We start from the raw sequence: 14,320 nt of genomic DNA, 5'->3' as shown, positions 1-14,320 counted from the left end.
CCTTATCTGCATGGCCACGCCCCCGGCGACCGAGCAACTGCCGCTTATTGGCGAATAACCTCCCCGACGAAGACGCTCGGCCGTGCAACCGCACCTCCCAACACAACGCATGCTCGCAACTGCCTACTCACTCCGCTCGCCACGCCCCCTCCGAGCCACTGCCTCGGGGCCCTGGCCTCGCCCCTCTACGCGTCACAATGAAACAAGCCCGCCCTTGCTTCAATGCCATTGGTGTGTGTCTGGCCGGGCTGCAGCAGGTTCCACCCTTTTGCGGGCGAGCTCTGGCTACCATTGGACTGTCCGGCGCGAGGGGACGGGTGATCTATAAATAGGGAATGGGTCCACGTGACAGTTTGGCAGCTGCTCCTACCCTTCCACCCCGCCCAGCCTTCAGCTTCTGAGGCTGCGCAGGGGGAGAAAAGGGTTAGGGGGTCGAGCCCTGACTTCGCCTCCTCTTCCAAGAAGCCTTCCCAGACACTCAGCTGTAAAACCAGACGGACGTCCTCCGATAAAATTGTTTCTACGTAGGGCCGGCTTCACCGGCTTGGAATCCGCTTAGAAGGGTCTTCGCGCTTGGTTGAATGTTCTGCAATTGCTGTCTTGAAATTTTTAGTTTTTGAGCATGGGGCCCCTTATTTTCACTTTGCACTAGGCCAAATATGTAGCCGGTCTTGCTGCTAAGAGTCTGAGATCCATTGCATTCCAAATTCTGGAATTATAAGACCCTGGGTGGAAGATTCTATGCTCTGACCAGAAGAGAGTCTAAGCAGCTTTTGTCTCCCAGGTGCTAGGAGGTTGTGTGCTCATCGTTCTTCCATCCCAGGGGCCTTTGTTCTACGTTCTAAGGGGCTTTGTTCTCAGCCTTCTATGATGCTCTATTCTCAACGTTCTCTGGTCCTAGGAGTCTGAGCCTGACATTCGTTTCCAAGGCTTCCCGCTGTCTCCAGGCTCCGCGAGCAGGACTGGGGCACCCTCAGGCGGCCAACCTGTGTCACTACGCCGAGCCTGCTTCTACCAACTTCCAAGACCTAGCTCTAATATTCACATTCATCTCTCAGACAGACCTTGGCTCCCTAAAAGCCAAGGCCCAGAAGATCATAGGAGAAATTCCCTCTTTTATGATTCCGCGTGCACGAATTGACCGTCTGGTGGGGAGATGGAGAGAAATTGATAGTGGCGACAGACAGCAAAGTCTCCGGGAGCCAGACTTCCTCGGGGTGAGTCACAGATCTGTCACTTTACAACTGTGTGACCTTGGAAAACTTAACTTCTCTGTGCCACCGTTTCTTCATCTGATCACGGGATCATAATACTGGCTGCCTCATAGAGTTGTCCTGAGGATTAAATGAAATGTATCAGGTACTTGGAGCAATGACTTCCATGGATCAACAGCCACGGAAGGGTTTGATAAATACGTTTAAAAACTAATCTAGTAAGTTTCAGGGGGAAAAAATGTCTTAAAATTTGGTAGAGACAACCTTTATTCAGTCTTCCTCTTGTTCAAAATAGAAAATTAGTCGGGTGTGCTGGTGCATGCCTGTAACCCCAGCTACTTGGGAAGCTGAGGCGGAAGGATCACTTGAGCCTGGGAGGGCAGAGGTTTCAGAGAGCCATGATCACACCACTGCAATCCAGCCTGGGTGACAGTGAGATCTTGTCTCAAAAAAAAAAAAAAAAAAGTCGCAGGCCAGGCGTGGTGGCTCACAGCACATTGGGAGGCCGAGGCAGGTAGATCACCTGAGATCAGGAGTTCAAGACCAGCCTGGGCAACACGGTGAAACCCCATCTCTACTAAAAATACAAAAATTAGCCAGGCATGGTGGTGGGCGCCTGTAATCCCAGCTACTGGGGAGGCTGAAGCGAGAGAATCGTTTGAACCCAGGAGGTGGAGGTTGCAGTGAGCCGAGATCATATCAATACACTCCAGCCTGGGAGATACAGCCAGACTCTGTCTCAAAAAAAGGGGGGGGGGGTTCTCTTACACTGCCCTAATTTTTCAACAATAGGGAGACAATCAAGGATTGATAAGTGTCTGGGGAATGGGCCGGGCGCGGTGGCTCAAGCCTGTAATCCCAGCACTTTGGGCGGCGGAGACGGGCGGATCACGAGGTCAGGAGATCGAGACCATCCTGGCTAACCTGGTGAAACCCTGTCTCTACTAAAAAATACAAAAAACTAGCCGGGCGAGGTGGCGGGCGCCTGTAGTCCCAGCTACTCCGGAGGCTGAGGCAGGAGAATGGCGTAAACCCGGGAGGCGGAGCTTGCAGTGAGCTGAGATCCCGCCACTGCACTCCAGCCTGGGAGACAGAGCAAGACTCCGTCTCAAAAAAAAAAAAAAGTGTCTGGGGAATGACATCAGTATTAGTTTTTCATCCCTGCTGTATGGACAAGATCAGTTGAGTCATTTGCCGAGTACAATGTTGAATCTGGAGCTGATTTAGGGTTCTGGTCACCAGGCATTTGAAGATGGATATTCCTAAGAAGAAAACTAAAAAGAGAATAAGAGAGAAAAAAAAATGAAGGTGTGAGACCAGAGAGCAGCAGATGGTGGGAGGATTCCAAGGAGGTGAACAGACATCCTTGGTTACTGGAGTCCAAAGAGCTGTAGCAATTCTGAAGATTTCCTTTTTGACTTCTTGATGCTTTTATTAATGACGATGCCAAAAGATTTCTGGAGAATCAGCCAGGCGCAGTGGCTCACGTCGTAATCCCAGCACTTTGGGAGGCCGAGGTGGGCGGATCACCTGAGGTCAGGAGTTCAAGATTAGCCTGGCCAACATGGCAAAACCCCATCTGTACTAAAAATACAAAAATTAGCCAGGCGTGATTGCACACACCTGTAATCCCAGCTACACAGGAAGCAGAGGCAAGAGACTCATTTGAACCCAGGAGGCGGAGGTTGCAGTGAGCCGAGATCATGCCACTGCACTCCAGCCTGGGTGACAGAGGGAGAATCCGTCTCAAAAAAAAAAAAGAGAGAGAGAGAAAGAAAGATTTCTGGAGAATCAACAAGCAACAGTTGCTTCCAAACATGGCACACAAACTGGATATGGTGGCATGTACCTGTAGTCTGAGCTACTCAGGAGGCTGAGGCAGGAGGATCACTTGAGCCTGGGAGGCTGAGGCTGCAGTAAGCCATGATTGCACCATTGCACTCCAGCCTGGATGACAGAGCAAGACCCAAACTTTAAAAAAAAAGTGTGATTACAGAGACTGAGTCCCATGAAGGGGCTGTCAATGAAGTTGCAGAAGCTCATAGACCTTGATTTGTAGACGGTAGGGATAGGAAGAGGTTCCCATGAAAACCGAGTGGTGCGTTGGGAGAGGCCTTTGAGGAAGGCGTGTGGGGCACAGTGCTCCATCCAAAGGCTTTGGTGATGTGAGTGAAGGGGATGGGGCCCTGGGAGAAGTGATTTGTGTTGGGAAAGGGGAATGAAATTGACAATCCTAATTGCAGTTGTTAAGACTGAGTAAACACTTCTGCAAAATTTAGCCAGGGGCATTGTGGATCTTGCAGGCTGGAAGGTAGAATAGGGAGGTGAGATGCGTCCTTTGGGAAGAGACAGAAGTTAAAGCAGGAGAATTGTGATCTGAGAGGCATGTAATCAAAGATCAGTTAAAGAGAATCCAAATGAGGCTGGATGCGGTGGCTCATGCCTGTAATCCCAGCACTTTGGGAGGCAGAGGCAGGTGGATCATTTGAGGTCAGGAGTTCAAGACCAGCCTGGCCAACATGGCGAAACCCCGTCTCTACTAAAAATACAAAAAATTAGCTGGGTGTGGTGGTGCATGCCTGTAATCCCAGCTACTTGGGAGGCTGAGGCAGGAGAATTGCTTGAACCTGGGAGGCGGAGGGTGCAGTGAGCTGAGATCATGCCACTGCATTCCAGCCTGGGCAACAGAGGGAGGCTCTATCTCAACAAAATAAAATAAAAGAGAGAGAACACAAATGAAAGGCAAAAGTCACAAGATGAGAAGCAGGCACGGGAGGACCAGAGTGTGGGTATTAAAATGGAGAATCATAGCCAGGCTCTGTGACATGCACCTGTAGTACCCAGGAGACAGAGGCAGGAGGATTGTGTGAGCTCATGAGTTCAAGGACAACCTGGGCAACATGGTGAGACCTTGTCTCTAAAACAGTGTGTGTGGGAGGGAATCCTGGAGTTTCTGATTCGGGGAGGAGGCTGTCTCACGATGTCATCTACTTGACCCAAGGTTCTTGGGAGAGCTGTCTACAGTTGCAGCCTCGTCCGCTTCCAGGGCCCTTGAGCGAGCCTCCCTCTGAGGTCTCTAATGGGAGTGGATTCCCATTCAGCACAGGTCTTATATCTCTTCATCTCTGAGATGTGAACCCAAGGCAGGACAATAGGGTAAGGTCCATCCCATCTGAGTTCAAGGTTAGTTTTCCTGCGATGTCTTTTCCGGAGGACTAAATTCCCTGTTTGGAAATTATGAAGAGGCTGTGGTGGAGTATTTGGAGGGAAGGCAGCTTGCACCTGTTAGTGACAAGCATGTGTGTACTTAGTCCTTGATAATATCTGAGAATGTCGATTGTAATAGATTAGAGTCCTCAAGGGCCCAATAGGAGTAGAATCCTTGTGAGTCTTTGAGTGATTATTTCATAAGAAGATTACTGATGTGTGCTCTGGTAGGAAGAGTAATGGCCCCCCAAAGATGTCTACATCTTTATCCCTGGAACCTGTGAATATAGCACCTTTTATGGAAAAAGGAACTTTTTGTGATTAAGAATCTTGAGATAGGGAGATTTATCTTGGATTATCCCGGTGGATCCAATATCATCACAGGGTTCCTTATAAGATGGAGACAGGATCGTTAGAGTCAGAGAAATATGTAAATATAGAAGCAGAGGCCAGGCCAGACACAGTGGCTCACATCTGTAATCCCAAAGCTTTGGGAGGCCGAGAGGGGAGGATCGCTGGAGGCCAGGACTTTGAGACCGGCCTGGGCAACACATCTCTACAAAAAAAAAAAAGGAAAGAAAGGAAAAAACAGCCAGGTGTGGTAGTGCATGCCTATAGTTCCAGCTAGTAGGGAGGCTGAAGCAAGAGGATTGTTTGAGCCCGGGAGTTTGAGGCTGCAGTGAGCTATGATCATGCTACTACACTCCAGCCTGAGTGAGACAGCAAGATCCTGTCTCAAAAAAAAAAAAAAAAAAAAAAAAAACAAAGGCATGTTAGGGTGCTCCAATTCCCCAATTCCCCAGGCAATCCTTCCTTGCCTCTTCCCAGCTTCTGGTGGCTCATGGCGATCTCTAACATTCTTTGGCTTGTGGCTGCGTCATTCCAAGCTCTGCCTTCATCATCACATGCTTCTCCCTGTGTCTTACGTGGCTACCTTCTCATAAAGACACCAGTCGGCCAGGTGCGGTGGCTCACACCTATAATCCCAGCACTTTGGGAGGCCAAGGCGAGTGGATCACCTGAGGTCGGGAGTTTGAGACCAGCCTGACCAAATGGAGAAATCCCGTCTCTACTAAAAATACAAAATTAGCTGGGCATGGTGGCATATGCCTGTAATCCAGCTACTTGGGAGGCTGAGGCAGGAGAATCGCTTGAACCCAGGAGGCGGGATTTGCAGTGAGCTGAGATCGTGCCACCGCACTCCAGCCTGGGCAACAAGAGCAAAACTCCATCTCAAAAAACAACAAAAAAAAGACACCAGTCATGTTGCATTAGGGGTGCACCCTACTCCAGTATGACCTCCTTTTAACTGATTACATCTGCAATGACCCTATTTCCAAGTAGGAATGACCCTATTTCCAAGTAGGGTCATATTCTGAGGTACTAGAGAGACAAAATTCAACCCATGACCGGCCCAGAAACCATTGGAGTTGCCTTTTAGTCTTGGATAAAACAAAATAAATAATGGTATAGATGCATGCTGTGTGGATAAGGTTTTGCCTTCAAGGGCAAGGTCGTGCCCTAAATCTTGTACTTATGAATTACGTAGTTATAATTTGTCCTAGACACTCATTATTTTTTGAGACAGGGTCTTGCTCTGTTGCCCAGGTGGAGTGCTGTGGTGCAGTCTCAGCTCACTGCAGCCTCAACCTGTCAGGCTGAAACAATCCTCCCACCTCAGCCTCCCAAGTAGCTGGGACTAGAAGTGTGCATCACCACACTAAGTTTTTTATTTTTTATTTTTGTAGAGATGGGGTCTCCCTATGTTACCCAGGCTAGTCTCGAACTCCTGGGCTCAAGCGATCCTCCCACCTTGGCCTCCCGAAGTGCTGGGATTACTGACATGAGCCTGTCGTTTATGAGCAAGGGCTTGGGGCAGATTTTTATTTGTTTTTCCTACTTCCTGTATAACTGCAGAAACTTGGGGCACGTGTGGAGTGTGAGTGAGTGAGCGAGCGAGCGAGCGAGCTGCTGGAATGAACCGACCACACAGGATATCATCTATGCATGGCATTAGAATGGAATTATAGGAGAAAACCAAATCCTTCAAATTAGCATTCAGGATTGGAAAAAAAAGTAACTAGGGGTTTCAATGAACCACTGAGGCATAGCAGCCTGGGCAACAGGGACCCTGCCTCAGAAAAAAAAAAAAAAAAAGAAAAGTTGCAGCTCTGGAACCATCAGATGGACAAGTTGATACAAATCAAATTGGAAAATCCCAGAGTAAGCTCCCAGTATTAGCCTAAATTGGCTGCTGAATTCTTTCCTGTTGTCCTGGTTTTTTTTTTTTAGGCTCTGTTGCCCAAACTGGACTCGAACTCCTAGACTCCGGCGATCCTCCCACCTCAGCCTCTTAAGCAGCTGGGAATACAGTCACCTGCCACCATGCCCAGCTTTCAGGTAGGTCTTTGCAGCACGTAAGTCAGAGCGTGCTGAAAGTCTGAAGAAAACTTGTTCAGGTGTATGTTCGGAATCGTTCGCCTTCAGCTGTGGAAGGTGGAGGACCATGTGTTGGGGTGTTATTGGAGAACTGGGGAGCTGGAGGGCTGCAGTCAAAGGTAGAGAGAGGTGGATACGTGTTCCCTCCAGTTCGTTCCCTCTGCCTTCAGTCTTTCAACGCCAAGATGAAGCTTAAGAGGTCCCCTCCGACTACCCACCCTCTCTGACCCCTGAGCTCATTCTAGGCTGCCCAAGCCTCCCAAACTCCCCCAGTCCAGCCCTTCCCATTCTGGGTCATCACTTTCCATGGGGCAGGTAAGTCTCTCCACTGGATGGTGAACCCCATGAAGGGCAGAGAGTGAGACCCTGTCTCAGTCACCACTGTGTCCCTAGCATCACCCAGCTCAGTGAGACAAATGAATTAATATATTCTTCTCTATATATTTCGTATATAGAGAAGTCATCACATCAATATAAAATAAAATACTAAATGTTGCTTATCAGTTTTCTAGTATGGATCAGACTTGGGCTAACTGCACTTTATTTATTTTATTTTTGAGACAGGGTCTCACTCTCTTGCCCAGGCTAGAGTGCAGTGGTGTGATCTTGGCTCACTGCAATCTCTGCTTCCTGGGGTCAAGCGATCCTCCAGCCTCAACGTCCCAAGTAGCTGGGACCACAAGTGCAAGCTACCACACCTGGCTAATGTTTGAACTCTTTGTAGAAAAGGAGTTTCACCATGTTGGTCAGGCTGGTCTCGAACTCCTGAGATCTAAGGGATCTGCCTGCCTTAGCCTCCTAAAGAGCTGGAATTACAGGCGTGAGCCACCGCACCCAGCCTGAATTGTTAATAGTTGTGATTAGTAGTACCACCACCAAATAAAAAATCAGTCATCACAAACCATGAGATTACTTTCTTTTCTCCAAGTTCTCTACCCTCCAGTCACATTCCTTTCATCTCTCCCCAGTTTCCAACTCCTCCTCCATTACTCCTCCCTCTCCCTTCTCTTCTTCTCTCCTGGCAATCCTCCTCTATATTTTCTACCCCAGGTCGTCGTCCTTCCAAGACTCCTCTCCCATCAGTCCTCTCTCCCCACCCCCTCCATCCTTCCTCTTTTCAGGCAGTCCTCTTTCCAGATGAACTCCATCTTGGTACAACAGACTAATGAGTCAAGAGTGCTGTGTGCTGAGACCAAGGCCATGGGGCCAGAGATGAGTCCGTTTTAATTGCTGGGGAAACAGGGAGGGGTCTCGGAAATAACTCCCCCCACCCCACTCCCCACGTGTCCCATCCAGTTTGGGCAGGAAGCCACTTGCCCTAGAACAGTTCATTGCTGGGATCCTGTGAAGAACGGCTGTGGAGGGCAGCAGCTGGACGAGGGCACAGGACCTCAGAGAACACTGATGCGCTCCGCCAGCCCCTGCATGTCGTGGTCCTGTGGTGGATGCGCCCCACCGAGATCCCTGTCCGCAGGCAGCCCAGACCCAGGCAGCGGATGCTCGGCCACAAACTGCTCCCAGCGCGCGTCGTCACTCTCATGCGTGATGTATCGCTCTCCCATCTTCCCCTCCAGCTCTCGGAGGTCCAGCCACGTCTGGTACTCCTGGGCCCAACAGAACTGGGGTTAGCTTGGGGTCTGCATTGGAGCAGTGCCTGGAGGCCATCTGCTTTGCCACTGAGAGCTGGGTACCAATGAAGGTGAAGCCCATCCAGCCAGTAGACATTTAGCTTCACCCCCTCTTCCAGTCAATGGGAGGACTAGTCACATTCCAGACCCAAGGAAACCTACATCCGTCACTACCTGCCTAGCCAATAAGCGATCTAGTTCCACCCCTTCCTCCAACCCAGCCAATGGGCCAGCCCTGCCCACTGCATCACCTGTAACCAGGGGTGGCTGAGAGATTTGTCCACGCTGTAGCGTTTGCGCATCTTCACCTGCAGCAGGTTGTTGATGAGGTCAATGGCTGCATAGGAAAGAGAAACAGGTCAAGCCCTGCAGGTCGAGGGTCACTCCTCCTCTAATAGGCACGCCCTGGCCTACCTGCCTGCCATCGACACCTTCCTTCTGCACTAGCGCAGGTGGTTCAGAAGCCTCACCTGTGCCAATCACTCACCCACCCATTTCCTCATTACAAATCTGTCTCCTCCTGCCCACGCATGTTCACACCAGCTCCCTCTTTACCTGTTCTCTACTTCAATTCCCCCATTCCCCTATGTCACCATTTTTTTTCTTTTTGTCATACACAGGTACATACAATTACATGATTTATTTATGTATTTATGTGTGTATTTATGTGTGTATGTATGTATGTATGTGTGTATGTATGTATGTATTTATTGATTGATTGATTGATTGATTGAGACGGAGTCTCCCTCTGTTGCCCAGGCTGGAGTGCAGTGGCATCATCTTGGCTCACTGCAACCTCCGCCTCCCGGGTTCATGCGATTCTCCTGCCTCAGCCTCCTGAGTAGCTAGGAATACAGATGTGTGTCACCATGTCCAGCTAACTTTTTGTACTTTACTTAGTAGAGACAGGGTTCGACCATGTTGGCCAGGCTGGTTTCGAACTCCTGACCTCAAGCAATCCGCCTGCCTTGGCCTCCCAAATTGTTGGGATTATAGGCAAGAGCCACTGCGCCCGGCCTAAATGGATTTTCAACTTACAATATTTCCTTTTTTTTTTTTTTTTTTTTTTGAGACAGGGTCTCATTGTTATCCAAGTTGAAGTGCAGTGGCATGATCAATGCTCACTGAAGCCTCTACGTCCCCAGCTTAATTGATTATCCTGCCTTAGCCTCCCGAGTAGCTGGGACTACAAGCATCTGTCACTATGGTTGGCTAATTTTTGTATTTTTTGTAGAGACACATTGCCCCAGCTGGTCTTGAACTCCTGGGCTGAAGCAATCTGCCTACCTTGGCCTCCCAAGGTGCTGGGATTACGGCCCTCAGCCACTGCACCTGACCAACTTATGGTATTTTTAATTTACAATGGGTTTATCAGGTTTACCTAATGCCAGTGTAAATCAGGGAGCATCTATGTCATCAGGCTGGGCGTGGTGGCTCACACGTGTAATCCCAGCACTTTGGGAGGCCGAGGCGGGTGGATCACCTGAGGTCAGGAGTTCGAGACAAGCCTGGCCAATACGGAGAAACCCCGTCTATACTAAAAATACAAAAAATTAACCAGGCATGGTAGTGCATGCCTGTAATCCCAGCTACTCGGGAGGCTGAGGCAGAAGAATCGCTTGAACTCAGGAGGCAGAGGTTGCAGTGAGCCAAGATCGTGCCACTGCACTCCAGCCTGGGTGACAAGAGCGAAACTCCGTCTCAAAAAAAAAAAAAAAAGTCATCAGATGGTAGTTAGTCACCATTGCCTGCAGAAGCCTCAGAGACTAAGGCCTGTTCATTGTGAAAAAGAGGACTAGCAAATGTCAAGCTTCAAGACAAGCCAGCACTCATCTGAGGCTCTCTCCTTGATGGGAAGCCTTGAAGGACAAGGCTTCACTGTGTGAACCCATCCGAGGAGAGGCTTGGTGCACACAGGCACCCTGCTCCCATCAACACCCACAGGATTCTGTGATCCTCACACAGGTGCAACCACACTTAAATTCACTTGTGCACACTCGATGCACTTTTACTCAGGGACTTCTGAGTGGGTCTCAAAAGACAATGTTGGCTGGGTGTGATGGCTTCTGCCTGCAATCCCAGCACTTTGGGAGGCTGAGGCGGACAAATAACTTGAGGTCAGGAGCTCAAGACCAGCCCGGCTCACGCGGCGAAACCACGTCTCTACTAAAAATACAAAAAATTAGCCAGGCAGGTGGTGTGTGCCTGTAATCCCAGTTACTTGGGAGATTGAGGCAGGAGAATCCCTTGAACCCAGGAGGCGGAGGTTACAGTGAGCCAAGATCATACCACTGCACTCCAGCCCGGGCGAGAGAGCAAGACTCCGTCTAAAAAAAAAAAAAAAAAAGCCAGTATTGAGCACCCCCGATATTATTCCAGGACTCAAGTCCATCCACATTCTCACTGCTTAGGGCCTGTACTCTTAGACCATCACCAAGACCTTGTCTTGTTCTGCACTGAGCAACCTCCGCATCACCCTGCCCCACCTGCTCCATGAAGTCACACCCCCCAGACAGGGCTCTTCCCCCTTCCACTCTTCACAGACCACTCAAGGAGCTCCCCCGCACCTGACCCCTCCTGTCCAAGTCATCACAGTATTCCCAGAGCTGCAACGGTCAATGCCTGGCACGTCGTAGGCACTCAACATGTTGAATCAAGGGTTATAAATACATGAATGTACTTGTTGAATAAATGGTTATAAATAAACGAATGAATGATCCACCCCTTCCCATACTCCATCTGTCTTCCTGAGCTCCCTGGCTCCAAGACATGTCCCTTGTTCTCCTGGCTTCTGACACACCCCAGTATCTTAGCCTTGCCTCTGGCCCTCTAAACATGCCATCCCACACCCAGCCTCAAAGCTCCAGGCCTTAGGACTTAACTTTTCCACGCAGGGAAAGTTACAGACCCATTCCCAAGCAGGTTCAAGTCACCAGGCCCGGTGCCACCTCATCAGGCCCAGCCACGACACTAAAGCCCAGGAATGCAGAGATCGCAATGTCTGCCTCAGTCCTGGCTCCCTTCTCCTCCCCGCTCCCATCCCCTCCCAGCTTCTAGGCCTCAGGGTCTGCCCTGTTACTGGACCTCTTCAGAAACCCTCCAGGGCCACATCCCTAGACTGGCCCCCTCGGTCACTGGACTCACTCCAGGCTTCAGGCCCATCTTCACCCAAGTCATGGCCCCAGTACCCAGCAAAGTAGCCAGGCCCTTGTTCCTCAACCCTACCCACTGGTGCCTCCTTTTTGCAGGGCTTACCCTTTTGGGGTCATAAACCCAAAGGCTCCAGGTCCCAGCCAATGCTTTGAGAGGCTCAGCCCCTTCTCCTGGTCACCCCAGCCCTTTGCCACCCTCAAGTCCAGTCCCTCTCCTGGTCCCACCCTAGACAAGTCAAGTCTCACTCAGCCCCCTAAGGCTCCAAGTGTCCTCCTTAGCGGTTTTAGGGCACTTCGTTTCCAGCCCAAGTAACCTAGTCTAGGCCTGGGTCCCAGCCCACTGTTTACAGGACGGCTCGTCCTGTGGCCACGCCCCTCCAGTAGGCCCGCCCCACCACTAGGCTCCACCCACAAGGTGCCAGGCTGCTTCCGGGTCCACCCCCTCTCATGGCCCCGCCTACTCCTCCAGCCCCACCCCACAACCCACCCACCCAAGGGGTAGGCGGGCCCCAGGCACCTCCAGCTGAGATGAGGCTCCAGGGGCTGGCCGGGTACATGAAGGCAGCGTTCTGGATTTGGTCATTGATGTCCTCGTCCTCGTTGAAAGGGAACGTGCCGCTGAGGCTGACGTACATGATCACGCCCACCGACCACATGTCCAGCGAGCGGTTATAGCCCTGGTTGAGCAGCACCTCGGGCGCCAGGTAGGCCGGCGTGCCCACCACTGAGCGGCGGAACGACTTCTCGCCGATGATGCGCGCAAAGCCAAAGTCACACAGCTTCACCTGCAGAGGGCGAGGGGCGGAGGTTCTATCGGGTGATGGAGCTGCACCTGCCCTAGCATCCCCACCACACCACCCCCCATGGTATTCCAGAGAAAGCTGAATGCTGGTTTGAATCCAGGCTCCCAGGCTCACTAGCTTAGCAACCCTGGGCAAGTGACTTTCCCCTCTCCATGCCTCAGTTTCCCCATCTATAGGAAGAATATGAGCAGAAGAGCGCCTATCTCAGAGGACTGCCATGATGGTTAGTGAGTTAAACCATCCAAAGCCCACAGGACGATATTTGGCATGCAGTTGGTGCACAATAAATGCTAGCTGCTGCTATACCTCTGCTACCTCCAATGGTTTGCTGTTTTGAATAATGCAGATCTTTTTTTTTTTTTTTAATAGCCTTAAAATATACATGATTGGGGCGTGGTGGCTCATGCCTGCAATCCCAGCACTTTGGGAGGCCAAGGAAGATGGATCATTTGAGGTCAGCAGTTCGAGACCTGCCTGGCCAACATAGTGAAACCCCGTCTCTACTAAAAATACAAAAATTAGCCAGGCGTAGTGGCAGACACCTGTGGTCCCAGCTACCTGGGAGGCTGAGGCAGAAGAATCGCCTGAACCTGGGAGGTGGAGGTTGCAGTGAGCCGAGATCGTGCCACTGCACTCCAGCCTGGGTGAGAGACAGCGACTCCGTCTCAAAAAACAAACAAACATGAAACATAATGGAGATCTTAATAGTCCCTACCTTAAAGGGTGCTTATTTAGATTGAAAGAGAAATATATATGCAACCTGTTAGGAGCAGCGTCTAGCACAGAATGAGCCTCGGTGATCTCAGGTCAAGGACCTAATTTCTCCAGGCCTTGATTTTGTCATCTGTACTGAGGGGCTGTTGATAGCAGCCTCCTCTCAGGCTTTCCTGGGGATTAGGTAGGAGCGGGTGCTGACTGCGGTAGCCGGCAGACAGTACGGTGTATGCCTACCTTTCCCTCATTGTTTTATTTGTTTATTTTTTTGAGATGGAGTCTCGCTCTGTCGCCCAGGCTGGAGTGCAGTAGCGTGATCTTGGCTCACTGCAACCTCTGCCTCCCGGGTTCAAGCAATTCTCCTGCCTCAGCCTCCCAAATAGCTGGGATCACAGGAACCTACCACCATGCTTGGCCAATTTTTATATTTTTAGTAGAGAAGACGTTTTGCCATATCAGCTAGGCTGGTCCCCAATTCCTGACCTCAGGTGTTCCGCCCGCCTTGGCCTCCCAAAGTGCTGGGATTACAGGTATGAGCCACCACGCCTGGCCCCGTTCCCTCATTGTTAATGGCTGCAGTCTAAGGTCGTGGACAGGCTTTAGAGCCAGCAAGACCTGGGTTCAAGGTCTTGCTCTGCTGCCTACCAGTCTCAGCTTCGGTTCCCCGCTCTGTTCATGTATTGTCCCTTCCCTGTTCAAAACCCTTCCTCGGCTCACTGTTGCCTGCAGGATAGAGCCCCAAATCCTTGAAGCCCGAAGCCTCTGTCACCTTTGAAACCAGTCACGTGCCAACCCTTGAGCTGAATCTCTATGTGGACAGCCACCCTTTCCTAAGGTCCTCTGCCCTTTCTACAGATCTTTTTTTTGTTTTTTGAGATGGAGTCTCGCTCTGTCGCCCAGGCTGGAGTGCAGTGGCTGGATCTCAGTGAGCTGCAAGCTCCGCCTCCCGGGTTTACGCCATTGTCTCGCCTCAGCCTCCCAAGCAGCTGGGACTACAGGCGCCTGCCACCACGCCCGGCTAGTTTTTTGTATTTTTTTAGTAGAGACGGGGTTTCACCATGTTAGCCAGGATGGTCTCAATCTCCTGACCTCGTGATCCGCCCGTCTCGGCCTCCCAAAGTGCTGGGATTACAGGCTTGAGCCACCACGCCCGGCCTCTACAT

General features: G+C 50.8%; 1 protein-coding gene across 2 annotated transcripts in view; it reads right to left on the bottom strand.

The window, feature by feature from the left end:
* Positions 1-8,044: 8,044 nt before the first annotated feature.
* The window catches only part of PRKD2 (protein kinase D2), a 48,241-nt gene continuing 41,965 nt past the window's right edge, over positions 8,045-14,320 (bottom strand). For both annotated transcript variants that reach the window (XM_023182227.1, XM_023182226.1), the window contains exons 17-19: positions 12,158-12,425; positions 8,740-8,825; positions 8,045-8,464 (exon numbers count right to left, since the gene is read on the bottom strand). In XM_023182227.1, the coding sequence (XP_023037995.1) occupies positions 8,252-8,464; positions 8,740-8,825; positions 12,158-12,425 (567 nt within the window). In that variant the 3' untranslated portion in view covers positions 8,045-8,251. The remainder of the gene's footprint in view (positions 8,465-8,739; positions 8,826-12,157; positions 12,426-14,320) is intronic.

Source organism: Piliocolobus tephrosceles, chromosome 21 (assembly GCF_002776525.5).
Source record: "Piliocolobus tephrosceles isolate RC106 chromosome 21, ASM277652v3, whole genome shotgun sequence".
Taxonomy (NCBI): Eukaryota; Metazoa; Chordata; class Mammalia; order Primates; family Cercopithecidae; genus Piliocolobus; species Piliocolobus tephrosceles.
Note: the sequence above shows the minus strand (reverse complement) of the source record. Positions and strands in the feature narration are given on the sequence as shown.